Here is a 27,162-nt window from a genome sequence, read left to right as displayed (position 1 = left end):
GGTTTGTGAAGGGGCAGGAAAAAAAGCCTTGGGCAATAGGGTCAAGCGTAGAACATCTGTGCATCAGTCCTTGCTTTTCAGACGACTGGCACTAGGAAATGTTTTGTAGTTATCTCATCCAATACTAACATTACAGATCAATTAATTAAAGTGGCAACGGCCATTGTTGTAGTTTGCCATAGAACTGATGAAACTAAAAATCTCATAAAATAATATTAACTTTTGGAACAGCTTGCTTGTTTATACTATTAGGTATGAATCAACAGTTACATCTCTTTTAGTACCTTCTCAAGTAGGACATGGCCTATAATACTAGCAAAGGGTTCATTCTCTCCATTCCCGAATCACCTGCATTTCCTTTGACTGAATAAATATAAGCAATCATTAAGAGTTGGCACACAAATGATGCTTGTGCTCTATTACAGATGAGTCTTAAACCATGAAAACATTTTACACAGAATTAATTCTTGGTCCTTCACATTTTTGTGTTATTTGTCAAGGAATTGGTGGTGCTTAACATGGAAGCTTGAACAATAATACTCATGTTTGTCTGTGCTTGTTCATAGTTAATGTGGAAAATAATGTACAACCTCATTTAGAGGATGGTGGTCACAGTGGATACATGATGAAACTGTCAATCCTGATCTGTTATAATAGTTTGTTTGTAGCAGTGTTTTTAGTGTTAAAAATATAGGGCCTGATTCTCAAACGGCCTCTGCAGTTGCAGCAGAGGCATCACAGTTGCGCCGGGAGTCCCGAATTCGTGACGGTACCTCCGTATAGAAGTTTTCCATTGCGGAGGTCCCACCACGAGTGCAAATTCCCACTGTGACTGTGAGGTCTCCGCCACGACTGCAGAGGCTGTTTGGGAATTAAGCTCATATTTGTTGAAGGTCCTCTACTGAAAGTTGAACATAGCAACATATGTTTTAAAAAGGTAATATAAGTAATTACACAGATTTCTACCCCTAGTGATTTGTGGTGCAATTCTGTAACTTATGAACACGAAATATGAGAACCCACTGATGTTACTGTTCACTTTACAGATATATATTTTTATTTAGATTCATTCCTGATGATGGAAATGCTTCAAATACTTTTTTCAATGGTTACATAACTAAATATCAACAATAAATAATCAGCGGAAACAGACAAAACATAAGGGAAATGGGCAAGGTATTTTAACAGTGAACCATCACTGCTGCTTTAATGGTGAACTCTTGGACTTTGGTTAAACCAATGGAGAGTTTCGTTTACATTGATTCAGTTCTAGAAAAGTTACTCCACCCAAACAATGTACAGAACAGCAAGCAAACACTACGAGTAACTGGTGGTGTACTAGGGAGTCTTGTTTAATGTGTTTTGGTACACATGGCAAATGATAACTATGACCGTACAGAGCCATGTGAACAATATTTGCATTAATTGTGACAGGAAAGGGTTCTGTTGAAAAGTTAAATACATGTACAGGGCATGTTGTACAAAAGTTCACCTTTACAACAGAAGAGTGGCAAAGCTAGCACAGGGTTTTCATTAGTAGTAGAGTAGAATAAAAATGATGTACATTAGTGAAGCAGAAAAGAAAAATTGAAGAAATAGGCTGCATGCAATAAAGAAAAGAAAAACAGATGTTAAGTTAATGCAAATATGTTTTCAGAAGTACTCCTAACTCACAGGGACTTGGAAGCTGGTTTCTTCATTTTGGGCCACTTCCGACGCTGAAACTGCCTATTAGTCAAGCAGCAAAGAGGAAGAAAAAGTTAACCATCACCAAGAAGAACAACAGTGCAAAGTCCAGGAAATTCAGGGGTTTGAGGTTCTTCATGCATGCTCCCAAAGGTGCAGGAATAATCAAGCATTTGACAGTAATAGAAACATATGGTTTTGTAAATCAATGACCCAGACATCAAGGAGTAATCGACTTCTGTAACTTGTTTATATCAGACTACGGCCCTATTTAAAAAATGGTGGTCACACATAATCCTCTAAAAATGCAGTAGGGTAATTTCTCCAGGAGTGCAATTTCGACAACTGAGGAATTACCACCACTGCAATAAAGCATAGCTGGGAACATATCTCTGTGATGTAAATTACACTTATAGAAGATATTTCATTACCACAACTTTTCAAAAGATTGCTCATTGCCCCTACCCATTGACCTTTTAAACCATCTTATGTTTCTCCCAGGCACTGTCTACTTGCTTCAGTGGCTGTAGGGACACCAATAGGATGTGCTTGAATCTCTGGCATAACTCTTGTGGAAGCCATTGAAATGACCTTGCTGCCAGATATGTATTGTGAAAAGTATCAGTCTCCCACAGTTAACTCGGGGAACCATTCGTTGGCATTCAGTAGTTAGTAGTTATCACTCCAGAGTACAATTTCTGGAACAATGTGGACCACAATCTTTAAGAGCATGTGTGTGTCATTGAGATTTACTGTATCCAACAAGATTTATGTTGGAAGAGTTGTATATTGATGTCAAAAGTCACCCGTTTTCGGTGAGTACCAGGCGTTAGAGGCACAGTTAACAGTGGTGAGGCGTGGCAGGGGCGGAGCTGGGGGGAGTGGACAAATGATGGGATAGGGAAAGTAAAATAAAAAATAAATCAAACCACTTACCTTGCGATGTGGCGAGCGCAAGGTAAGTGGTTTTATAAATATTTTATTTTACTCTCCCTATCCTGTCGTCTGTCGACTTCCCCTCCCCGCCCCACCGCTGTAAACTGTATGGCCGCACTTGGTGAGTATGCTACATGTCTCAGCTTCTTGGTAAATGAACAAGAACTTCTGCCAATCAAGAACATTAAATTGAGTACCCCAAAATATATATTAAAAGGGGCTTGAAATATACCAAAAAGTACATTTCATGAAATAATTAGATGGTGCACGTTGCAAGGTACAAGGGACAAGGTAGTTCTAGAGGAAATTGAAAAGATAATCGTGAGGTTTAAATCAAGGTTCTCAGAATGCATGGAAGGAAAGCCTGTATACGACACTGAAGAGCACAGTCAATATAAAATGTTTATCATCTTAAAACAAAAGAAAAAGATCAGCGTATACTCTGTATATTGCCCTAAATAATTCAATGTGAAATTTAAATCAAATAACAGACCCACAATTTGGAGTTCTGTCATGTAACCCCTTCCATGCGTTCGTCGGTCAACAGCCATCGTGAGCACTACCTCCGTAGTGCTGAGCACGTCCGTTGGCCGACGCGGCCCCGCCCACTCTGCTAAACCGCCGCACCGCAGAATTGCCGCCACTGTTAATCGGTTAAAGAGTCCCAGGGAAAATAGGCATTATGAACTGAAAAATATATGGTTGAGATGTTTTTTAATCAGTAAAACCTTGGAGTTGAATGTATGAGGGAAAAAGTGTGATTAAGCCTTTTTCAGGTGGTTCCTCATCATGTAGTTGCAGACTCTATTTAATGCACCTGTCGAACAGTATGGCAGCCATTATTCTTTCGAAGCCACAAAAACAGTGTATAATTGTCTTATATACATTGGAATAATTTCAAGCAAGCAACAAAATATTGTACCTGTACTGCTCATAACTTCCGCCGTCTTTAATACCTACAAAAATTAAAAAACAGAAAAAAGTCAAACTTACGCGCAAAAATTCACACAAAATTGAAAACCTACTAGAATTTAGGGAATGTCTGGATACAATCACACTGAAGAGGCCTTATTACCTCGTCTAAAGTCGTAGTAGCATGCAATCTGTGAAGAAGTAAACAGTGTTTTTCTTGTGTTATATTTGCTGTACCATGGAAATATGGAATTTGACCTAAGCACTGTAATTAATAAAGGTGTTTTTCTTGTGTTATATTTGCTGTATCATGGAAATATGGAATTTGACCTATGCACTGTAATTAATAAAGGTGTGATTGTGTCTATTAATACAGTTGCTCTAAATAATGTAAGTTATTTATTTGAACTTCAATAGTGCTTATCCATCTATATACATACAGAGAGGGAGAGATATTCGTTTCTGCTAGAATGTAAGTAATTTTTGGCAGTCTTACAAGGTTGACTAGATCAATAGATAGATATACCTTTCAGTTCTCAGGTGAACTGGAGCACTTGCTGTGGAGCTCATAAAATGACTCCTATTTAATCATCGAGGAATGTTTCTGACAGAAACCTGTAAGGTAGTAATACTCACATGTTTTAGAAAATCCTAGCACCGGTAGACTAAACTCTTAGGGCCAAAGGCATAGCTAGAGCTTGTGGCGCCGGAGACTATCCCTCGGATTTCCGGCCCTGGAGGGGTGGGGGGGTGGCGGCGCTTGGGGAAAAAGGACGGCGAGCACTTGAAAGAGGTCCGAGAGACACGTAGTATTGCCGCTAATAGTAGTTACCTCGATCATGCAAGTTACATGCACATACATGACGCGGTCCAAGGCTACACAGTTGAATACACCGGTGACTGGCAGTACAAGAGGGAACACACTGACAATTGCTTTCTTCCAGACTTGAGGTTCCACACCGCTCTTCAAAGATTGATTGCACACCTGCAGTGTAGGTGCAGCCTTTATGAATATGAAAGCGCTGCATGGGCGTAAGTAAACAAGTAAACAAAAGAAATAAGTAAGCAGGGCCGCTAGTGAAAAAACAAATACTTGCAATAGGTCCTGCATTTACGAGAGTTTAAGCTATTGCATTGCCAATAGCCTAAACTCTCATTAATATGAGACCTATTGCATTGAAAATGCTTGTTTTGTCAGGGAGATTAAGTGATTTGCCCAGAATCACAGGATGTTGAGCCTCCCTGCTGAAACTCGCACCTGATTCTTCCGCCCCTAGTTCGTCCTCTCTAGGTGTTAGGCCACACCCTCTCCCACTTCATGTAAGTGGTTACCTTATAGACATTCCAATTGACCAGTTACATATGTCTTATTTCAGATCATATTGGTGGCAAATGGGATTTGGACAACTACTAAAAAGCAACATAGACAAGACTAGTTGATTCTAGTTGCATGTTGGAGCTAGTTATTGGTGTCTATTGTTTCAGTTTCCATCTTTTAAACAGTAGAATTGTCCTTGTGTTTTCAATGTAAACCATATAGTACATTGTTCAAAACTGATTTGCCATCAATGGATCTTTAATTAGGATCCATCCACTGATGCAAAAACTGGTGACGTGTTTAATATTGGTACAAAACTGAATGCCCAAAAGGTATTTGTGTTTATGTGCTAGTAAACATGAAAACTTGTCAGTGAGTCCCTCATCGGTTGCAGAATTTATATTAGACTAGCTTCCTTCACAAGGACCTGGGTCTGAATTTATGACTACAAGGCAAATTTTAGGGGCCATCTTTAAATCTGAATAGACTTATGGCCGTCACTAAGGTGGCACGTTAAAATGCAAGCAACAATAAAAAAAATAAGAAATTGAAATGCACCCCCATGTAAATTTCATAAACAGATCAAAGCAATCGACTGAACGACCTTTGAACCACAAATCGAATGCACTGCATCCGAAATGAGCAAACAATGATGGCCAATCATGTGAGTGCAATCCCAGGTAAACACCATACACAGGTCAAGCAGTGGACCTCTGAAACTCTTGCTAAGAAGCAGCGATCCTTCATGTAGACAGAGTGAGCATGATGACACACTATGATAAACACAGCTTTTTAGTGTGTTTTAAAACCACGCCCTTAATTAAATCGGCCAACCCCATTTTTTTCATCCCACTTAAAGCCCTGTTGGTATCTATGCTGCCACTCACTAAATATGCCCTCTGAAAGCTCTATTACCTCGCTTGTGACTCGCTCCAGGGTCTCTATACCAGGCAGCCAGGGGTGGTTGATTCCCAGAGAGCAGCACAGTGCCGACTGCCCCAGGCCAAAATGAGCGCGAGAGCGCGTAGCGGTGAAGCGCATGACGCTCACTGCTACGTCGCTCTCATCGCGACGCGAGGGCAGGTCTGGCCCAAATAATTAATTATTTGATGTCGCCCCCAGGGCCGTCATTGGTAGCGCTCGCGCGCTACAAGATTGATTGACGGCTCTGGAGGCTGGGACGGACAGCGAATTCAAACTCGGGACCGGGAGGACGTCGTGGCCGTAATTTTTGAAGACTGTGACTGCCGCAGTTATAACAGCGGCAGGTCAGGTGCGCGCAGCGCGCACTTTCAAAATGGGCCGCGTGCGGCCTTTATAATTTATTTGGGAACACAGTGTCCCCAAATAAATGATAAAGGCCGCAACAGGCCACCAGTGCCGCATGGACGCCCACATAATTGCCCCCCCTCCCCCCGCCCCACCCCTAGCTACGCCACTGCTGAGGGCACAAATACCGTTTTTTTCTTTGTTGTTTTTTGTTTCATCTGTTCTCACCAACTACATCTACACAATCGTCCTACCTTTCTAGACTGTATCCTTTCCCTTATCCAACAGTGATGATGCATTTCTTCTACAATTTAATGTTTTTCCTCTCCCGAGTTCTCACTGTAAACGTACCTGCATGCCTCTATACTCACTTGTAGGATACCTATCCTGTTGTACAGCATACTGATTGCCCTCTGGGGCTTGGTTAATGCTTTATTAATACTCCCAATACATTAAATTAAATTAATGAAAATAAATAAATAACAAATATTTCAATAAACAGCAATATCCCCATACCAGTATGCATAACTACCATCGTCTCACAAGCAAGTTACTCGGCTACATATACATGGGTGAAATGTGTTCGCATATGTAGAAGTATTTAAATTGTACCCAATACAATAAATTTACTATTATTCAAGTAAAGTGCAAAACGATCGTATATGATGTTAACACTGATAAAAATGTCTTGATGAGTTCTTTTAAGTCAATGGAATTTCTTCATAGCTATTACTCACCGAGGTCAATGTTTCTTGTTCTGGGGTTGCACTGCTTATAACCTTTGCAACTTCTCATTTCCATAAGCTGTACGTGTAATTGATTGAGGACGTCTCTGTCCAAGGTATTCACTGCATTAATGAGCTGTGGAGAAAAGAAGATTTCCATTAAAATTGATTAAAACAATCCTTTACGCGTCCTCAGTGTGCACTACCCTTCCCAACATTTCTTTCAAAGAGCTCAAATTGGTACACAAATGTAAATTCATCCGGTTAAACTGTCTTCCTGGAAATTGGTCTGAAATAGATAGAGGCCCTTGCAGGGCACCATTATCATATATGGAGGTATGTGTTGAAACAACTGTTCATTGTTGTTTGGTGGTGGGAGTATCCCCAAATTCGACAAATATCTATGTTGTCTAGTCCCTCTTCCTTGTAAGACCTCCCGGTGAATTAAGGATTTATGTAGTACACACTGCAAAACAAAATTAACCTTTGACACAGAAAAGGGACAATGGAGAGAAAGGAAAGACTTCTTTCTGCCTTTGTGTCCTGATAGCCTCATGCAACTGCATGGCTGAGAATCTGTAGAATAATGGCTGATCCTCTGATGTCACTGTAATTTTGCATGTGAGAGTAGGCTGACAAGGTCACTCCAAGGTGGCCGACTATCTTTGAGGGGCGGGGCGGGGCGAGGCGGGGGGGGGGGGCAATGTTGAACTTGGACTGTCTGCACTAGTCTCTTTTCTCTGAAAAAAGACAGACATTATTGAGAAGTCACAACTTATGACAACCACTCGTAGGGTCCCTGTGGCGACTGCTTGGAATAGTGGTAGATGAATGAGGTGAAGGAAAAAAACAGTGTCAAAAACAATAACAGGTGTATGTGTCTGCCTATGGGGGAGCTTCCAATAAATCTAATGGATGATAAATATATTCAAATGCTCACTCTAGCGTGACTAAAAGTCTCAACCATCAAAGCGCTTATTAAGAGGTACATCAAATATTAAGCTTCGAGAGTTAAGACAGGTTCATTTGGGAATTTAGAGGAGGTCGTTTTGTAGTGGAAAAGAGAGAATTTCATAATCGGCCTTGCTGGTTGCAGGGAGTGGAAAATCATGAGTTGCCACAGATGGTCGAAAACACTGCTGGAGCTAAAAGTGCTTCAAAAGATCGTGATAATTTAAGGCAAAGAAGAAATGGTTGATTTTTCAAGATTTGAATGCTACAAAATCAAGCAAAGTGATGCGGACCAGCACAAAGTTTTGACAAAAATATTTTCAGCAGCATTTTTTTGTAGGTGGTGGAAAAATGCTCTAAAAGTAAAGGAAACACCACTTTGTGTTGATGTGTGTTATTTTGTTTCAAGTGGGTGCCTCATGTGTAGTGCATGGTTTTTCCCACCTACCACCCATGATTCCTGTTGCATAGTCTTATTTGTTGATAGAATTAGTTCTGTGCCCCAAAATAATGCCTCCTTGATGTAGGCAATTACAAAGAGGAATGTGGTCAGTTCTCCTAACTTTTCACAAATTACCTGTGTGCTGCACAATCTAATGTGTGAAAAGTTTTAAAGTTAGTCTCAACATAGCATTTTCTACTGGAATTATACCCTTTCAGTACAAAACCTATGCTAAGCATTATGCACACTGTTAGACCTAGCATAATTGGCGTGGGTTTCCCCTGTATTTTTGCCTTGCCCCCTGTTATTTTGCTGTGTGTTGGACTACGTTTTTGCTGGTCTAGATGCTTTGGGCACTTTGCCACTGCTGTTCAATGCCAAAGTGCAAGCACTCCCTCTGTAAATTGTTGTTATGGATTGGTGATTCCATGATTGGCATATTTGATTTACTGGTAAGTCCCTAGTACAGTGAAATGTGTGTGCCCAGGGCCTGTAAATCAAATGCTGCTAGAGGGTCTGGAGCACTGATTGTGCAACTCACATGAGCAGCCTGTAAATGTAACTCAGACCTCCCACTGCAGTGTCTGTGCGCAGTTTGGTACTGCCATGTCGGCCTGGTAAGTGCACCCACTTGCCAGACCCTAACCTTCCCTTTTCTTACATGTGAGTCACCCCTAATGTAGGCCCAAGGTACCCCTGTAGGCAGGGTGCAGTGTATGTCAAAGATAGGACATGCCCTGATGTGTGTGGTATGTCCTGATAATGAAATACTGCCAATTTCGTTTTTCACTATTGAAAGGCTAGTTGTCCCATAGGATAGAATGGGAGTTTATTTATAACATGTTATAAATATAACTTCCCATTGGGACAAGATGGGAAGCTAACGTTTATGTATTATTCTGAACTCAGGATGCAAAGAGGCATCTTTTAGTAAAGATGGTTTTTACACTCTGTGTTTAAAATACCACTTTTAGAAAGTAGGTATTTTTTTGCTTAGCCATCCTGTGTGCCTCTGCTAGATTTGTGTATTGACTGTCTGGCTTTGGAGTGACAGGGGCTGGGGATGTGCATTCTGCTCAGACAGCCACCAGGGGGTTGAGGTGTGTCCTGCCTTTCCAGGATGAGTCAGGGCTGTGCTGAATAGACCAGGGATGCATTCAGAGTAGGGGAGGAGATTTGATTCACACCAGAATGGGCCTGGTCTGCCTTGGACAATGCTGTATACACCTCCTGGCAGCTGCACCAAAGAGGACAGAACTGATTTTGGCTGGGCAAAGAGCTTCTCTACCACCAGAGAACAAGGGCATTTGTGCTATAAAAAGTGGGACCCAGACCCCAGACTTTTAGATCACTATTAGACTTCAAGAGAAATCTGCCAAGGAGAAGGATTGGAAGAAACTGGAGGAGGAGTACTGCCCCTTTGATGTGTGCTGTCTGGGGTTGACCTGCTGTAGCTGTTTCTGCCAAGGAGAGAAACTGTGTGTGTATCCTGCTTGAGAAAGTATCTCCAAAGGTTTGGAAGGGGAGCTTTCCACCTGTTCAAGAGGTCTCAGGAACAACAAAGACCTCACCATCCTTTTGGGCACCGTCTCTGGAACTGCTGGTTTCAGTAGCCGCAGAAGAAAATGTCAACAAACTCTGTCACTGAGTCCGTCGAAGGATTCCGTGCCCTGAAGGCCCCGCAGAAGGCACTGACGTACTTTGCACCGCATCCTTTGTCTCACCGATGCCGTCTGGACGATCGTCACCAAGCCACTGCTTGCACTGCGTCCTGTGGGCACCGCACCACCTCGTTTCACCTCGTATCACCCAGCCTGGACGTCACCGACACCGTCGCTGCCCGACCTGAATATCAACCGCTTCTGCCGCCTGCACCGCATCCTGCCAGCACCGCATCGACCACCGCCTCACCCTGCACTGTAAGCCTTGGTCTCACTGATGCCGTATGGACGATCGTCACCGAGCCGCTGCCTACACCACATCGTGAGGGCACTGCTTCCATCTTGTAACGCAAAAGCGACAGTCGCCCAACTGACTCGCAGCCATGTGTCGGCCGCAATGAGAAAGGTACTGTTTTCGAGTCTGTCGATGCTTTAGCTGACCTGCACAGACGCAGTTGGCTGGAATTGTTAGACTCTGTCGTTTTCAGCATCGGTGGAACTGTGTTTTGTTGATATTTTGTACAATTTGAAGGTTTTATTGCAAACTGCATATTTTTAAGACCTGTATTGTGGATTTTTGTTGTTTTGGTCTTGTTTGGTTTAGAAAAAGATTACGTATTTTTTTTAAACAATGGGGTTATGTACATTTGTAGTGTTTTCATTGTACTACTGTATGTGTACACAAATGCTTTATACACTGCCTTTGAGATAAGCTTGTCTACTCGTGCCAAGCTACAAAGGGGGTGAGCAGGGGTTATTTTAGAAGTGTATCCCCCTTACCCCAGTGCTTTAAATGGAAAAAAATAAGTGCAGGTACTCACAGAAAGGAGCAATGGGCGAAGTTAAGGGAGGAGCTAAGGTGGGACAAGGGGCAGGTTAGCTTTTTGACTTTGCAAAGGTTGTATGCGCAAAATCTGCACACATTGTTAGAATGTCGGATGTATATGTCCATTAGTTATCTCACTAATAACCATATTTATGGCACTTACTGATAAGTGTTTCTTACTACCCAAAGTAGGCTTTTTTTTAGCATCTTTAAAATAAGAAAAGATTGAGGAAATAACAGTGAGGTTCTAAACATATGCCTTCTTGTTTGCAGGTAGGTCCTTGCTGCAGGGTCATAACTCACTAAGCTCCACCTCAATGAGACCTTGACCAGAATTCAAACCTGGTTCCATCAGAACATCTCAAACTGAACCAGAATAAAACTGAAATCATCCTTTTCTCCCCCAAAAACAACCCCTTCCCATTCAACTCTGGATAAATGACATCAAAGCTCTTAACTGCACACTCTCCACCTCTAATTATGTCAAATCCCTAGGTATCAGTATCGACCAGAATCTAAATCTCATCCCCCACATTAAAAATGCATCCAAAAGTGTGCTTTTCACTCTTCTCCACCTCAAGAAACGTAAACCATTTATTCCAGCAGACGATTTCAAACTTGTTGTCTAATCGCTTGTCCTTTCCAGGATTGACTATGGCAACGCCACTTTGGCTGGCACCCCTAAAATCCATCTTGCACCGATGAAATCTGTCATCAATCTAGCTGCGAGACTCATCTCTGATAGTAAAAAATTTGAACACATCTCCCCCGTCCTCAAAAATCTCAATTGGCTCCCAATAGAAAGAAGATCCACCTACAAGATTGCCTGCATCACTCACAAATCTCTTCACCAAAACACCCCTTCTTACCTTACAACAAAACTACACAAAGCAGGTTGCTCCAGGTCCCTGAGGAGCACAAACTCCCTTGTCTTGATCCCACCCAGACTCAAATGTCAAAAGACCCAATCCCGTGCGTTCTCTGGTAACGCTCCTACAATTTGGAACTCCCTCCCTAAGGATCTTCGCTGCAACCCCTCTTACCCTCTCTTCAAAAAGGAACTCAATGTACTTCTTCTCAACAAGTATTGGAATATCTAATTTTACTGACTCTGACCATGTTCACTCCTTTCTCTTCCCTTGTCCACTCCTCTTCCCACCCCCTCTCAATCCCTTCATTCTCTCACTCCCCCTCTCTCTCCTAACTTTTAATATTCATTTTCCACTTAATTTTATCTCTCTGTTTCTTTTCCCCCTTAGCCCTGTTGAATGCATTATCATACTGTGACTCTTTTTCGCTTAATTGTTAATTTTATCTCATTATGATCACCATCCTTGTAAAGCGTTCTGATACTCTTGGGTCCAGTAGCGCTATATAAAACCTTTGAAATAAATAAATAAATAAATAACACAAGGCTTTATGCAACAAAAACAGTAATGCTTTGATTTGTTCTGCATTCCGTCCATCAATTGTGTGTATTTTGCTCCGTTTGTACAGCACACACTATAGGTGGTAGTTATTTATCAAGATAACCATAAAGGAAATGTGACGTCATCAAATATTATGCTGTGAAGAAAGGCGCAGCAAGATACTGAAGGTGACCAGTAGAAGCTCCATAGTTTCTTTTGTGAGTTTGTATGCATTTGGTATGTGTTTAATTGTATGTGTGCATGTTATATGTGTGTGTCTAACAATGGAATGTGGGTGCTGTGTGTCCGTGCTTGTGGTTTTCGCAAGTGTTTGAGTGTGCATGCTTGGGCATGAATCTTTGGTGCATGTACTTCTTTGCAGTACGTACTCATCTATGTCTGTGCATTATCGTTTGTGTGCATGTATCCGTTACTGTGTTGTGTGCATCACTACCGTGCTTGTCTATTTGTGGAATGTGTCTTTTATTTGTGCAACAGTGAAATTTAGCATTTCATGAACATTTGTTTAAAAGAAAAATGTAAGTAAAATTGAAGAGTATCCGAAGAGTGTTTTCCTTCCAAATGAGCTGTGTTCATTCGTGTTACTCATTCTGAAACAGCAGGCAGACTTCAGTGCCTTCCTCCAACTTGTTTTCTCAATCAGGTTCACAAACACTTGGCCCTTATCTGATATAAAGAAACATGTTTCGTAATTTCAAAAGCCGTGCCTCGTTGGCCCTCCACATGACTGTACTCATTCTGGAAGGAGTTACTTTTACTCGTATGAGGCATTATCATACTTTACAGAAATAACACATTTCACAACAAGATTGGGTTTTAGAATGAAGAGGGACTCTGGAAATATAGATCAAGTTGTAATGGCAGCCAGTGAAGCACTTGCTTAATAAAAGCTGAAGAACGGTGCCTCCTCCCCATCCCCCCCCTGAATCCTACACCCAGGGCAGGCCAGCGAGGCCTGTACCCAGGAGGGGTCCGAGGCCGAGACGGGCAGGCCAGCTGGTGCCTGTCCTCAGGTGCACTTAATGTGCCGCTGTTAGATAACACTCAGTGGACATCACTCCCACAGCCATAAACCCACTTTTAAATCTAAGTCCAATTGGTTGCACACTGCTTGTCCTACCAGCGTGTTGCCCCAAAGCATTGTGGGCCATGAAGTAAGCATCAGCGGGTGCGCCTCTGCCAGGGTCTTGAGCAAAAATCACTGTCTCGTTGGCCATCCCTGGACACGTGTTTCGAGGTTGTTACCTCTCGGCAGCAGGGAATAGGCATATATGTAGGGGTGCTGCGTAGGCTGCCAATAAATATTCTCAGGTCCGGTACCACTCGTGGCACGCAGGTGCGTAACCCGGGCTCGTCAGCCCCACCAGCTCAAGAGAGCTTGTATATAAAAGAAAGTCGCGTTGGCCATCCCAGGGATGGCCAACGCGACAGCGATTTTTGCTCAAGACCCTGGCAGAGGCGCACCCGCTGATGCTTACTTCATGGACCACAATGCTTTGGTGCTACACGCTGGTAGGACAAGCAGTGTGCGACCAATTGGACTTTCTTTCCCACTTTTAAATCTGTTCTGTCCACAGAATATTCAATCCTGAACAGTGCGTCCCACCGCCACACATTTGATTTTACAGCTCCCTCTCAGCCCCACTATGAAAAGATCAATGGATCCGATAACCACTCTGCAGACCCCCCTCCCTCCCCCGCGCTGAAGACTTCCAAACTTCCAAAGCAGCTCATGCTGGTTCCTGGTGACAAGTGCTCCGGTGTCCATGATTAAATCCCTGCAGTGCTTGTTCCCTGCAGTGCTTGTTAAAACAGCTTCCTGGGTTGAAGTCAGGTCCCATGAGTACCGGTACTCTCTTCCTTCTAGGAAAAGTGCCGGTACTCAAGGGGAGAAAAGGGAAAAGTGCCAGTACTCAGTACCGGTGAGTACCGGCCCATTTAAAGCACTGCCTTACCATGACTAGGAAGAAGGGTCCCTACTTGGACAAAGGTGCAAACCATTGCCAACTAGAGACCCCCATTTCTAACACACACACATTGTGGACTATGGTTCAAATGTAGGTGTGTGGCACTAGACAGCCTGTTTGTGCATTGGTGCTGAGTAAGACAGCGCCAATGCCACATCTTAATAGATATTGCTCTGCGGTGCTCTCTCAACCAGCGCAACGTTGCTTGGGGCCAGCAAACCTGTGCTACTGTTTAATAAATCTACCCCATTGTGTGCTTGTCTCTTACTAGATTTGTGGTAACTTTACCAAACTGTGAAAGTAGCAAACAAGGACAACAACTGCATGCATCCTTTTCATAACAGTCTATAATTACATACATTAGCATCCATTGCAAAGTGCAGTATGTGTTGCCAGGAATGTAAAACTGCTATGTATTTATGGTTGTTGTCTCTGGCAATGAGTGGCAGGCACTTGGTTTGAAACCACAAATCACAATGACTCTTTTTAGGCCCACATTTAACAATTGTGAAAAGAGCTGGTATGCAGGGGCGGCTCCTCCACTAAGGCGGAAGAGAGTCACCCCACTGCTCTGGGAGCAGTGCAAAGAGAAAATAAAATGTTAATAACAGAACGTTAATATCATTTTATTTTTAGCGAAGCTTGGAGCCAGGTTAGGGCGGGGTGTGGCTGGGCTCACCCGGTCAGAGGGAGGAGGAGTGGGTATGACGGTTTGGCCTACTGTCTTGGGCCAACCAAACTGTCATGTGCACTTAGCATGTTCTCCACCCACTTTATTACACAGCCTGGGTAGAGAAAATGCTCAGGCTTCCAGTCCCTGTCTGAGCACTATACCATGGCGCTCAGACCAATCACAATGCTGCTGTCATGCTGGTGACAGCAGCATCCCGATTGGCTAGGGGAGTTTGGGAGACTGGGTGCTGCCGGGAGCCAGAAGAACTGCGAGGACAGAGGAGAGGCAGCGACTGGTGACCGGCAATAGGCAGGTAAGTCTTCTTTTTTTCTATTTTTCTAAACCCCACCCTGGCACTGTTCCCTACCAGACGCCACTGCAGGTATGACTCAGCCTTCACCTAAGTCTGAGTAACAAACCTTCGATTCTTAACAAGAATTCGCAAACCATGGGAACCAGAATCGATGGTGAGTGATACAGCTTTAAATACAATACGTTTTAGAACTGCATATTCATAATTACCGGTAAAGGCACCCTTCAAATGCACATAAGTGATTGATGCCTATCATTGGGGGTCTGAGCCACAGACTTATATTTTTACATCTAACTTTAACTGGGGTCCACAACAGAAGCATTTGTGATTTGGCATTGCACAACCTGCTTTACAGAATAAGGATTAGTGGAATTTTCAAAGTGCACACACACAGTGGAAAAACATTTCCCATCATTTTGGATTTTCCACAGCTGTGAGTTTAGGGTTAAGGATGGGAGAAGGGCTGGTGCAAGCAGAGAGGCCAAGCCGAGTGTATAGAACACTCACAAAGAGAGCTTTTGTGAGAACTCACACACATTGTGCAAATACTTTCTTCCTCCTTGAATAAAAAGAAAAAACATCTTTGTTAAAGTGAGGACAAAATTGTGCTTCTATTTCATGGTCTTGTGCAGAAAGGGTTTTAAAGAAAGGCACAATTGTTTTCCAAATGAAGGAAAAACATGTAGAAGTAAATTGTACAAATACACATTTCTGCTTGATTTACTTGTGTGTATTTTCCACAATGGGCAGGATGGGGAATCAAAGCAGCCTTGGCAAAAAGGTTCAAATAAGACACCAATTTATTTTATCTCTCTCATGCCCTTGATGTGCCTGCTGCCATAAATCCACAGGAGCTGGGGAGACTGACACAGGAGGCGGCTGTGGGCGGCCCTGCTCCACATATTGGAACTCAGCTTGTGTAAGTTTTGAAAGGCAGGACTACTCCTGAAAATATATGACTGTTATAGACTTCAGGGTATATTCGGAAGTGCTGGTCAGCTGTCGAGCAACTTAGAGAAACAAAACATCCTTGATCACAGGCAAAATGTGGTCCAACTGGCTCACAGCCAGGGCTGGACTGGCCTGCAGGGCAATCAGGCAGTGCCCGATTGACTAGTGTGACAAGTCAATGTGTGGGCCGTCTTTTTGGTTGTTTGGGGCGTGCTTTATGGCCAGGTGGGCTGATATTTACTGTTAACTTCCCCTAATATTATAAAAAAAAACATTCCTTGCAGCAAACATAAATGAATGCAATCTCCAATTTCTTGCAAAATACAGATACTAAATGTTCTCACAAGTTAAAAATTGGCCCGATTTGCAAGTGAGGGTCACTTTTTTTAGCTATCTGGTTTGCTATATAGGTCTATTTTTTGTCCCAGTGCGACCCTGCCCACAGAATCACAGTTTTACTTCCCACAGCCCTCAGTGTGATTAGATCAATTTTTGCCGACAACAGTGTGGCTAGAGGGATAATATTGGATCTCTCTGTTGCATATGACACAGTGGGTCATGAGATCTTTACTCAGGTCCATGGAGAAATTGACATTGTGGGTTCTACCCTGAAACGGTTTAAATGTTTCCTTTCTGGACATTTTCAAATTCCCCCTTTCTCTATCCTCTGTTTAGGAGTCTAAAGCTGTGGTGACTTGCAGTGACGTTTGCTGCAGGACTCACAGGGATTATTTGGAGTCCATTCATTTTTGCATGGGCAACACTGCTGATCCTGGGCAAAACCATTAGCGACTGAGAAAATACTCTCAAGCCAGTCTACATTAGCATTTGCTCCCATGCTGGCTGCTGAACTGAAGTACCTGTGGTTGGCACTAGATTCACTGAAGCCAGTTTTTTCAATGACAAGCATTTATTTTGGTCTGCTTTGAACCATGAGGAAAGTTGTTATTTTTTCCCCCAGGCCCATGCATTCCTTGGTGACCCTAGTGTGTAGGATTTCCAAGACTGACTACTGTACCTGTTGGTATTTGTGCATGTCATTGTACTTGTTGGCTTTGTCCATTGGTTATATAATTTGGCCTTCAGAACAGTGTGGTATTTTCATAAATGTGATCATGCATCAGAGAGACTAAAGCTGGGTGTGGAGCATCAAATTCAGTTTCTGCCCACGGTCCCATGCACAGACCTTTTTACAGCCATGAAGGATGATTATAATTGACCAATGTACTTGGTTGGCACTGTCTGTCATGCTTGCAGCTCTGAAGCACTCTGCTCTTGCTCAGCATCACCAGAACTGAAAGGGCCCCAACAGGCGTGGATATGCTACCTGGCTGGAATAATCACCTTTGGAATTGAGAAGAATCAAGAATGTTCCTTGAGAACACAGCCCTCCCCCAGCAAATTCTTAGAGTAATCTCAGTGTACAGATTGGCTCAGATCAAGGCACAGCTTCATATTTTGCACATTCATCAAAATTGTGCCTCTTTGTTCTGACGATACTCTACCAAAATTTCCCTTTTTTGAATTCCATCTTAGTAAGACTGGCTATTGCTAGTGGAATGATACAGTCATGAACCGATTATGGGAGTGTCATTCTCCTCGGACCAGCTAGTCTATCTTCAATAAATTCAAAACAATGCGGTGCGTCATATATGTGGCGTAAAAAGCACATGATTCAATAACAATGGTCAGAAAGCAACTCCATTGACTCCCAGTACATTCACTTGAGATGTTTAAGGCCATGTGTATTGTGCATAACACTGTTCACCTTAAAAAACAGCTTTTTTGGAATTAAACGTTGGTGGTGTGTCTCGCAACAAAATTTCAGATCTAATAATTCCTCCTGAGAGTACCTAAAATTTGATAGTTGAGATAGGAAGAGTGGGCTTTCTACGTAGCTGCAGTCAAAAGTTGAAATCACTTCCAATACATCTTTGCATGGAGGCTGAACATCTTACATTTAGAAAAGGTTTAATAACCTTTCTTTTTGATAGATAATTATAACTTTATTATTACTTGGTTGGTAAAGTGGTAAGAAAGGTATTTAGGGGAACTCTGCATTTTAAAAATGATGGATACTAATATCAATAAAACCATTTTTGTTTTGTCAATTTTGTTTGGCTCGGTTACTTGTAATTGGCTTCCTTCTGTCTGTGTCAGCACCTCAAAGCCCATTTGGTCTCCACACACTCTATCAATAACAAAATGGAAGAGTTAATTATTGTGTAGTGTAGCTCCTATTTTCCCAATAGGCTCTGCGCATTGGAATAGTACCTACAGCAGTAAAGGCCTAGGCCAGACGTTAACTAGGTCTACTACTGTCGATACTAGACTTAATTTTTGGGTTTGCCAGCTAAGCTCAGAGTTCGCTAGAAACTTTCTCGAATGTTCAAGGAAGGATTAACTCCCCTGATTAGACAAGAAGGGATTTAGTTTCTGACAACCATAGAACATGACAACTTTGCTCTCCCCTAATCAAGAGTCAATCTCAAGAGTCGTGTGAGCACAAGGCAATTATTTTACTCAGTCAGTACGTGCATTCTTAGTCTCATCAGAGTGTAGAGAAAAGGAAGAGACGGGCGTGTTCAATAAAAGATGTTATTTATTGATCAGTCTCTTTTCTCGTACAAGAGAAATGGATCGATATTATTGCGATACTTATAGTTAAGTAAAGTGCATACATTAAAAGCAATAGTATAAAATAATACTGTAAAAACATTGATATGGTTTCTGAGCCATATGATGTTTAAAATGATTAAAATATATTTACATACACATATACATTTGACTAAACGTACTCAACTGGTGTTTCTAAATACGCCTACCCCGTGTACCTGACCTAAGTCTAATACGTGGGCGGGAATAGAAAGTTACAGTTTAAGTTAAGTTTGTTTTTGCCAAGTGGATAACTAAAGAATTCTCTAGGAGGGGTTATTCAGTTCTGTACCTGGAATTTAGGATGAATGAGGAATGGTATCTCTTTCTCTGCTCTCGATATTCCAGGCTGCCTGCGAGGGCTGCCCAGAAGCGCCGGTGCTGGGTCTCTCGGCTTGAGATAGCAGCGCGTCTCTCAGCGCGTCAGGAAGGCGGGGCTGCTGCCTGCGGGGTCTGCTTCTGCTCTTGGCTTCGGCAAGTATGGCTGCTCCGTCTTGTCACCACGCGTGTGTTTGCATAGGGCAAGGTCGGCAATATTTATACCTTAAAGGTGCCGGGATTGACGTAAGGATGGACATAGGTACGTCAATAAAGATGTCATACGACTTGCTCGTTAGCACATTCTTTACTAAAGTTCTCTGTGAAATCAAAACAATGGCCGCACGGATTATCCAGGTTGTCATAGGTTTGATTTGTTATGAGAACGTCGTATGCCTTATCAGGGGCTGGAGGAATGTCGCTTGTCTAATTAGATCTCAAGCGTTATGACCTAATCAGATAACACGTTCCTGTGCCGTAGTGTGACTGCGTCAGATAACGGTATCTGCATCATGGGGGTTTTCTTGCCTCATGGGCTGACTGTTAGTTAACTAGCTAGTAAGTTTAACCAGAATAGGGTCAGGAATAGGGGGATCGATTCAGAACCTATAGAAATACACGACACCCACTCCACGCTAACTATGGTCATATCTACTAATCTATGCATAGTATAACATAGTACAACATACTATAGAGTATAGTGTATACCTTACCACCCCAAAATACATAAATGCATTTTGAAATTTTCAAATATACTGAAAAATTGCAGTCATATATATTGTATGCACTTAAGCTATGAATTAAATGCAAAAGTAAACACGCATTGTTATGCATTATTGCTTGTTGGTATATGAGAAATACACATGAAATGGCTCTTAATATGGCTATACAGAAAAAAGGTCGAAACCATTTCATCACATAAAATATATCGTGAACATACCAGCGGGCAGCTAAAGTCTATATAAAGTCTATAAAGTATCTAAAAAAATAGAAATCTTAGTTCTCTAGGAATAGTTTCTTACTTTAAGCAGAAGATCAGTGTCCCGGGGAAAAAATATATAGAAAAATATTTTAAGGGCTTGCTGAAAAAAGTTGCTGTCCGTGAACTGGATTGTAATTGTTCATGTGACTTTATTTTTAAAGTTGAAGGCCGAATTCAGGGAACGCCGTGTGCGAGTTTACTCAAAAGTCTCTATTTCTGTTCCGGAGAGAACATCATATCATTCAGGCTTTCGAAAAAACTGTCAACAGCTTCATGGGAAAGTTCCACTAAGTCGGAAATAGGGGTAACCATGCATTCATGCGCATGATTGTCTGCATTGACATTCTGATTTGCATTGCTGACAGAAGGTCGTACCTGTTCGATGCTGCTTTCATCTCGTACTTCACTACTCTTCAATCGCAGTGGTGAAGATTCCAGGAATGCCGTCATCAGAATTGGCAGCCTTTGAGGGCAGCACAAAGCGTGAACCTTGGTAGGAACCAACAGTGTATCTGCATCCACCGGCGCATCCGATTGTAGCGTCAGACAGGTGTCTAACATGCATTCTTCTCCGCATAGCAGACACCTTAGTACAGGTAAAACACACCTTTGCCACATTGGTCGAAATGATAGAAACCAAGTCATGTTCAGGTCTCTAAGCCGGGAGAGTCCCAGGATTTTTGATATCCGGTCCCGGTATCCAATGGCTAGGATCGTATCTTCCATTGTCGCGAGAGTTTGATCTGTGACATGGGTTGCCATATCGAAAAATAAGGACTAGGAATAGGATTCCTGCAATTAGTCCTAGTATTAGGGGAAGTCCGCCAAAAATCGAATGGACGAAATCTGGAAAAATACCCAGTATGGCTTTGAATGGTGTTAATGCCATCGAAAATACTGTCTTAAATACCTTTGAGACTCCTGTGGTATCAGAAATATTTAAGATTTCGCTCAGGATTTCCGCGAAATGTACGGGGGAATTGGTTGATAATAATGTATGTATCTCTGCAGTCGTCCTTGCGACTTGTAGATCATACGTTTCTTTTGATGACGTGAGCCTTGTAGGCGTCTGAAGAAGCACTGTTTTCATTCTGCTTAAAGTGTCTATTCGAATAGAAGTAATTTTCAAACTGGGCCATGCCCTCGCCTCCCTGTCTGGAAAGGAGCTGGGGAACAAAGAACGTCCACAGCACTTGACCTTCGCCGTCGTAGTGACGAGATAAGGAGTCCCGGGCATAAGACTACAGCATCTGCGGTCTACAATAAGAATGTAACTCCCATTATAGAGTCTTTGAAAGAATGGTTCTATTTCAGTTGCAGGTGCGCCTTGCTGGTGACATGAAAGGTTGTATGAATTCCCTTCACAGGCTCCGTGCAAACTAATACCGTTACACAGAAGCGTGCCGCTTAGTGACATAGCACAATTGTTGCCACTAAGAAACACTTTCTGTCCTTTGTTACTGACACATGCATGTGAATAGGGCAGGTTCCAAGTTGTTTTAAGGTACCCCTTTCCCAATTTCTCGTACATGCCAGCCTGTATATATTTTTGGCAGTATTGAAACCTGAAGGTTGAGATTGGAATATTTATGATTCCGTGGATTATCCATTCACTGACAGGTCGTTCTGACATTGTCAACGGTAATCTTTCTAGTTTTTCAATGCTCAAGATTGTATAATCAGCACCCTTCTGCGCCATACCGATTTGTCTATCAGTGAGGTTAAAGATTTGGAATAGTGACGTAGTGTTGATTAAACGCCAAGGCACATAGCCTGAACGCAGATTTTGTAACGTCCAGCCAAACTGTACAATAGAGCGCAATTGTGACTGACCATGTTGTAATAACAGTAAGTCTTGCGATAATATATCGATTGCTGAAGACACAATGCTGTCCAATGAAAAAATTCTGGAGGACAGAGTCATTAACCCATTGTCCACTACAGAAAGTGATTTTTCCAAATTAATACGGTCAATTTCCCGTATTCTTTCTGCTGTCTCAATTTGAGTAACCTTCCAGGCCTCATTATATGCTGCATATACAGAGGCTGCTATGAAACGCTTTTGACGCTGTTTGCGTGGTCCCATTATGAAATCACGCAAGTCAGCACCATCAGTAAGTAAAGTTAGGTGTTGCTTAATTTCAGGCAGTGTGGAAGACTGTAGCCATTGAAGGCATAATTTGCCCACACTGTAGGTTGTTATTATCCCTGGGTGATGTCTTTGGGGATATCTAGGGTCTGGCCTGGTCATTTTGAAACCCTGTGTTTTATTCAGGAATCTATCTTGACAGTGATTTGTATCTGTGGGCCAGATCAACCATTGTTTCCAATCAGGATGTGTTCTGTTTTGGTTAAGTATATGGTTTATGTCTATTTCTTCATCTGTTTCAGAGCTATTGCTAAACATTGTTGGCTTTGGAATAGACGGGTTATTTAAATCTTTGATTTTGGCTAAGCCAAGACAGGTGGTTTGTTGAACAGTGTCATTTAAAAATATCATTTGTTCTGGTATCATGCAGGCTCTAAACAAAGCTTCTAAACCCTGTACTTGCCATGCTTTTGTGCCCCAAACACTTTTCAAATCAACATTTTTGTCCCAATAATCGAATCCAAAAGTATTCATTTTTTCAAAGAATGAATCAGAATAAATCAATTTTGTGTTGGTTATCATGGTTTTGGTCCCTGTCTTGTTTGACAATTTATAATAAAATGTTTCAGCATTACCAGTGTTAAAACCTTGAAAGTATGAATATTTGTCATAAACGGTTCTAGAGCTCCCTTTTGGAGGTGTAGCACAATGTTCCCATTGATTAAAATTTAAAACATTTCTAGGTTGTGCAGATTTATGCAAGAAATGGTTACCATAGTGGTTATAGCAATACATACTATCATAATTTGTAGAACCTTGCAAATAATCATGTTTTGTAAATTTAGCAGACATTACTAAGTCAGACATCATATTGTTTATACTTTCAAAGTCCCAATCATCAGCAAATGAGTTTGGTTTTGCAAAGTCACTCAAAGAGATCTTAATTTGGTGTGGATATTTCAGGATCTCGACCGGACCATAAATTTCATAGTCAGTGTTGTCCCAGGCTACCCCACCAGGTATTGGAATTGCTGTGAAGTTGGCTGAAGAAAGTTCTGAAGAAAGTTCTCGTTTCTCGACGTGTGACGATGTGTGTGGTTTGAGGACCAAGTTGATGTTCTGACTTGCTGTGTCCATTTTAGCATATTTTCCCTCAATGAAGCGTCCCAAAGTAAATACCATGATGAGCCAAAATATGAGGATAAATGCACCAAAACCCACCCAAAATTCAATCCATGGAGAAACCAGATATGTTTCTTTCAGTTGTTTCAAAAGTTCCTTAGCTTTGTCTTTAAAGGATTTTGATGATGGCTGTGTCTTTTGTTCGCTGAAGCCTTCAGAGGAATCATCGAAGTTGATGAAGTAACCGGATGCAGTTCTGTCAATTGTTCCAATTGGTTCAGGATTTTTGTTTTTTGCATTTTCACTTGGTACTTCAGTATAGATTGGTGTGTCTCTGCTAAATGTCTTTATTTGGGTTTTCAGAGGTCTAAGTTCTATTGCATTGTTGCATAGTCCTTGTTGTTCTTCTGTAGGCGTTTCGAATGTGATGAGCCTCTTTGTTAGGACCTCTGTACTGGTAGCAAACCTTGGTGTTCTGCTACTTATTGGGAGTCCACTTGGCCTACTGTTTGTTATCGGCCACATGTTGTGGTTTTACCAGGTCGATGGATACAACTCGGTTCTCCTTTTTTCCAGCAAGTGGCGGTAGTACAACTGATCTTGTCCCGTTGACAGACAAGACAGGAACTGCTTTTCTGTAAGAAGGCCCAAATTCCTTCTTTACCGCGATCTTCTCCCTGACTAGATCCCCGACTTTTGGAATCCAGACAGGTCTTGCTGGGACAGGTGGTGATTCTTCAGTGGTTGTTGGCTGTTGTTTCAACTGTATGTTGCTCAGGTCTTTTCTTGTTTTGTTTAAGTCCTGCAAAATAGCCAAACGGTCTTTGACATCAAAGCTTTTTTCTGTTACCACTGAAGTCTGACTATCAAGGTCAGAGATCAACATCCTAGTTCCGAATAATAATTCGTACGGACTGAATCCCTTCAGAGAATTTCTTGGCAAGTTATTTAGACTACGTTGGACACTTATTAGATGTTTGACCCACCCAGCTCCCGAACCTAATATCCTTTCTATTATAGATTGCTTTCTGTCTTGGTTTTTTCTTTACACCATCCCATACCCTCAGGAAGGAAGTGAGCAGATTCCCGCTGGGCTGTGCTCATTTGGCCATTCTTCCCCCCCCCAGGCTGGATTGCCTGAGAAAAAGAAAAAAATGGTCGAACGTAGCATGCTCTTAGCGTATATGCCATTTAGACTCGCAAATCTTGTATAATAGTCCGGACGTCAGCCGAGTGCTGTGGATCTACATTATAAGTGGGAACTAGCCTGTATATGTTAATCGCAAGCCATTCTTTTTGCTGGTAATATTATCTGCCTTGATACGACGAGGTATTAAACTGCTTCTCTCCCCACTGCGATCTCTGTTGCAGTTTGGGCAGTTTTTTACAAAGATGGTAAGATGGAGGCTCATGCCTGGCCACCAGTACCGTGATTGTAAATCTTCCAGAGAATCTTTTAATTTAAGGTGTCTGTGACCCTCGCCCATATGTGCGTCTGCGATTAACAAGTTTCTCCTGTCCTTGTTTGGAATCACTCTATCCCCCACTCCAGGGATTCGAGCAAAAGGGACGGAGTTTGCATCGATTATGTATGTATAATTGAGTGGATAGTTGATCGGTAACGCTGAGCAGTCGCCTTTCGATGACGTTTTCACCGCCAGCAATGTTTCACCGTCAATGTATTTTAATGTATGCTTTTTTCGATCTACGGGAGCCGATTTAGTGGCTGCCGCTGCGGCTGTCTCAGCCAATGAATTCCCCACAACGTGAACGCCATCACGTTGATGACTCAGTGAGTGAGTCACGTGAGTCTTTGGTAGTTCTTTCTTCAAAAGAGCTACTTGTTCCCAGAGAAGTCTCTTCTTTATTGGTGCACCTGTGTCATCTTTGTAACCGTTCTGAATCCATGTCTGCAAATCCTTGTTATATGCTTTGACGCAGAAATATGAATCTGACACTATAAGTGTCGGGAATTCGCGATCCGCATTATCTAGCGCCATTTTCAAAGCTATTATTTCAGTTTGCATTTCTGAATTTGTTTCTACTGAGTGTGATTTTGTTAATAGAGGTCTTAGTTTACCTCCGCGCCACACTTCTTTTGTGATCTCACATGTGGGATTGTATGCACGTTCTCCCCAAACGGAGGGTTGAGCATGTCCGTCTGTATAGATTACACAGGCGTAATGTCGTAGAGGCAGAATGTCGATTGGCAGAGGATACGTTTTTTCATTTTTTAGATTTTTTAATTCTTCTAGTTCTTAAAAGACTGTCAACCAGGCAATACTTGATAATTCATATCCTCCGTACTGGATTTTCAGATGGGCAATTCTGGATTTTTTGAAGTTGAATTTGTAACCCTCTGCAGCGAAACCAAGTATTATGGTGTTCACTCTTTTCAAGTGAGTTTCCAAGTCATTATCTGTTAAGTAAATGTCATCGACATAAGATAATGCTTCATCATCATATTGTTGTAGTAATTCTGTTACTCTCGCTGAGAATACCCCAGGGCTATTCTTGTACCCCTGGGCTAACCGACAGAATTGTTTTTGAGTGCCATTTACTGAGAAAGCTGTTAAATATCTGCTCTCTGGTGCTATGTTTTGACAAAAGAATCCGTTGGAGATGTCCAAGGTAGTTTTGTATTTTTTGCGCACTATGTTATTCATTAGTGCAGCACTGTGTGAGTTTTGCACTGCAAAAGTTTTGCAACATGTGTTAAGGTGTCGGTAATCCAAAACTAGACGGTATGAATTGTCTGGTTTGGAGACCGGAAACAAAGGATTGTTCATTTGTGAGGTGCAAGTTTCAATCACCCCCTGGTATTCTAGCTGATCTAGTATTTCATTTACTTGTTTTTTAGCTTCTTGCTTAATTGGGTACTGCCTTTGTGCAGTTGGTTGTGATTTTAACTGGATTTTGTGAGGAGGAGAATCCTCATCCCATCCTACATGATTTTTATATAAAGCAGGTGCTAAGGCCACTGCCCACTTTCTAGCAAGTGTGTATTTTTTATGAATCGGGATTTGATTCGAGAAGGCAGGCATAATTACTTCTTCGCCATGAGGGCACTCCCTGACAAACTCTGGTGGCCAGTCTTTTTCAGCTAGAAGTATGTCATAACCCTTTGAGAGGTTATCCCAAAATAGTCCCCTTATTTTCCTAGTCTTATCTCCCTCTATACGTAATGTTATCTCGTATATTTTGTGGGGCTTGCTAACTCTGGTATCTGCAGTTTCCACTTGAAGGTATTCATTCGTGTCCACTGTCTCCAGATGATTCATAAGGACTTTGCGAGCTATGCTCACCTCTGCTGCGCTGTCTAGCATTGTCTGAGCCCACTCTCCGTTTTTCAGTTGTGTCCTCAGTATTCTCGGCATTGTTAACTACCTTGATACTGGCTACCTTCTTTTTTGGAAATTGTGACTTCTTTTTCAGTTGAGCAGGTTCCTTGTCTTTGGACTTGGCGTGCTCTTCTGATCGTCCTCTTCTTTCCGATTTCTGCGAGGAATTCTGAAAAGATTGAGAGGGACGTGTATCAATGTCTTGATATCTATCAGGTTTTTTAATATTATCCCTATTTCTAAGGTTATATCTATTCCCAGAGGGTTCACTCTGAGGTGACCTTTGTCTCGGGTTTGGAGATTTCTCTCTTCGCCTAGGAGACCTTCCTCTGGACTGGAATTTCTTTTCTTTAGGATTGGATTGTTTGTTCCCATCCCAGTTCTTTTTTGGTGAATTATTATTATTATTAAAAAACATTTTTTCTGGACTTGTAGTCAGTTGCGGTTTTACTGGTATTCCACCTAGACTATCTCTGCCTAGTTCTTCATAGGATTTTTCTATGATTCTGGCAATTTCAGCTGGTTGGTCTGCTATATCTGTCTCTTTTAACCTCTGGCGGATCGCCACGTTTGCTGCTTCACCCTTTATGTTGGC

At 42.1% G+C, this 27,162-nt stretch overlaps 1 protein-coding gene across 4 annotated transcripts in view; it reads right to left on the bottom strand.

Annotated features, from left to right (window-relative positions):
* The window catches only part of SULF2 (sulfatase 2), a 461,118-nt gene that overhangs the window by 3,248 nt on the left and 430,708 nt on the right, over positions 1-27,162 (bottom strand). For 2 of the 4 annotated variants that reach the window (XM_078651862.1, XM_078651861.1), the window contains exons 18-20: positions 6,859-6,982; positions 3,545-3,578; positions 1,675-1,728 (exon numbers count right to left, since the gene is read on the bottom strand). In XM_078651862.1, the coding sequence (XP_078507988.1) occupies positions 1,675-1,728; positions 3,545-3,578; positions 6,859-6,982 (212 nt within the window). The remainder of the gene's footprint in view (positions 1-1,674; positions 1,729-3,544; positions 3,579-6,858; positions 6,983-27,162) is intronic. The other 2 variants (XM_078651864.1, XM_078651863.1) reach the window with 1 other exon arrangement.

The sequence above is a fragment of the Lissotriton helveticus genome, chromosome 7, assembly GCF_964261635.1.
Source record: "Lissotriton helveticus chromosome 7, aLisHel1.1, whole genome shotgun sequence".
NCBI classification, from domain to species: Eukaryota; Metazoa; Chordata; class Amphibia; order Caudata; family Salamandridae; genus Lissotriton; species Lissotriton helveticus.
The sequence above is the reverse complement of the archived record's forward strand: the minus strand, read 5'-3'. Positions and strand labels throughout refer to the sequence as shown.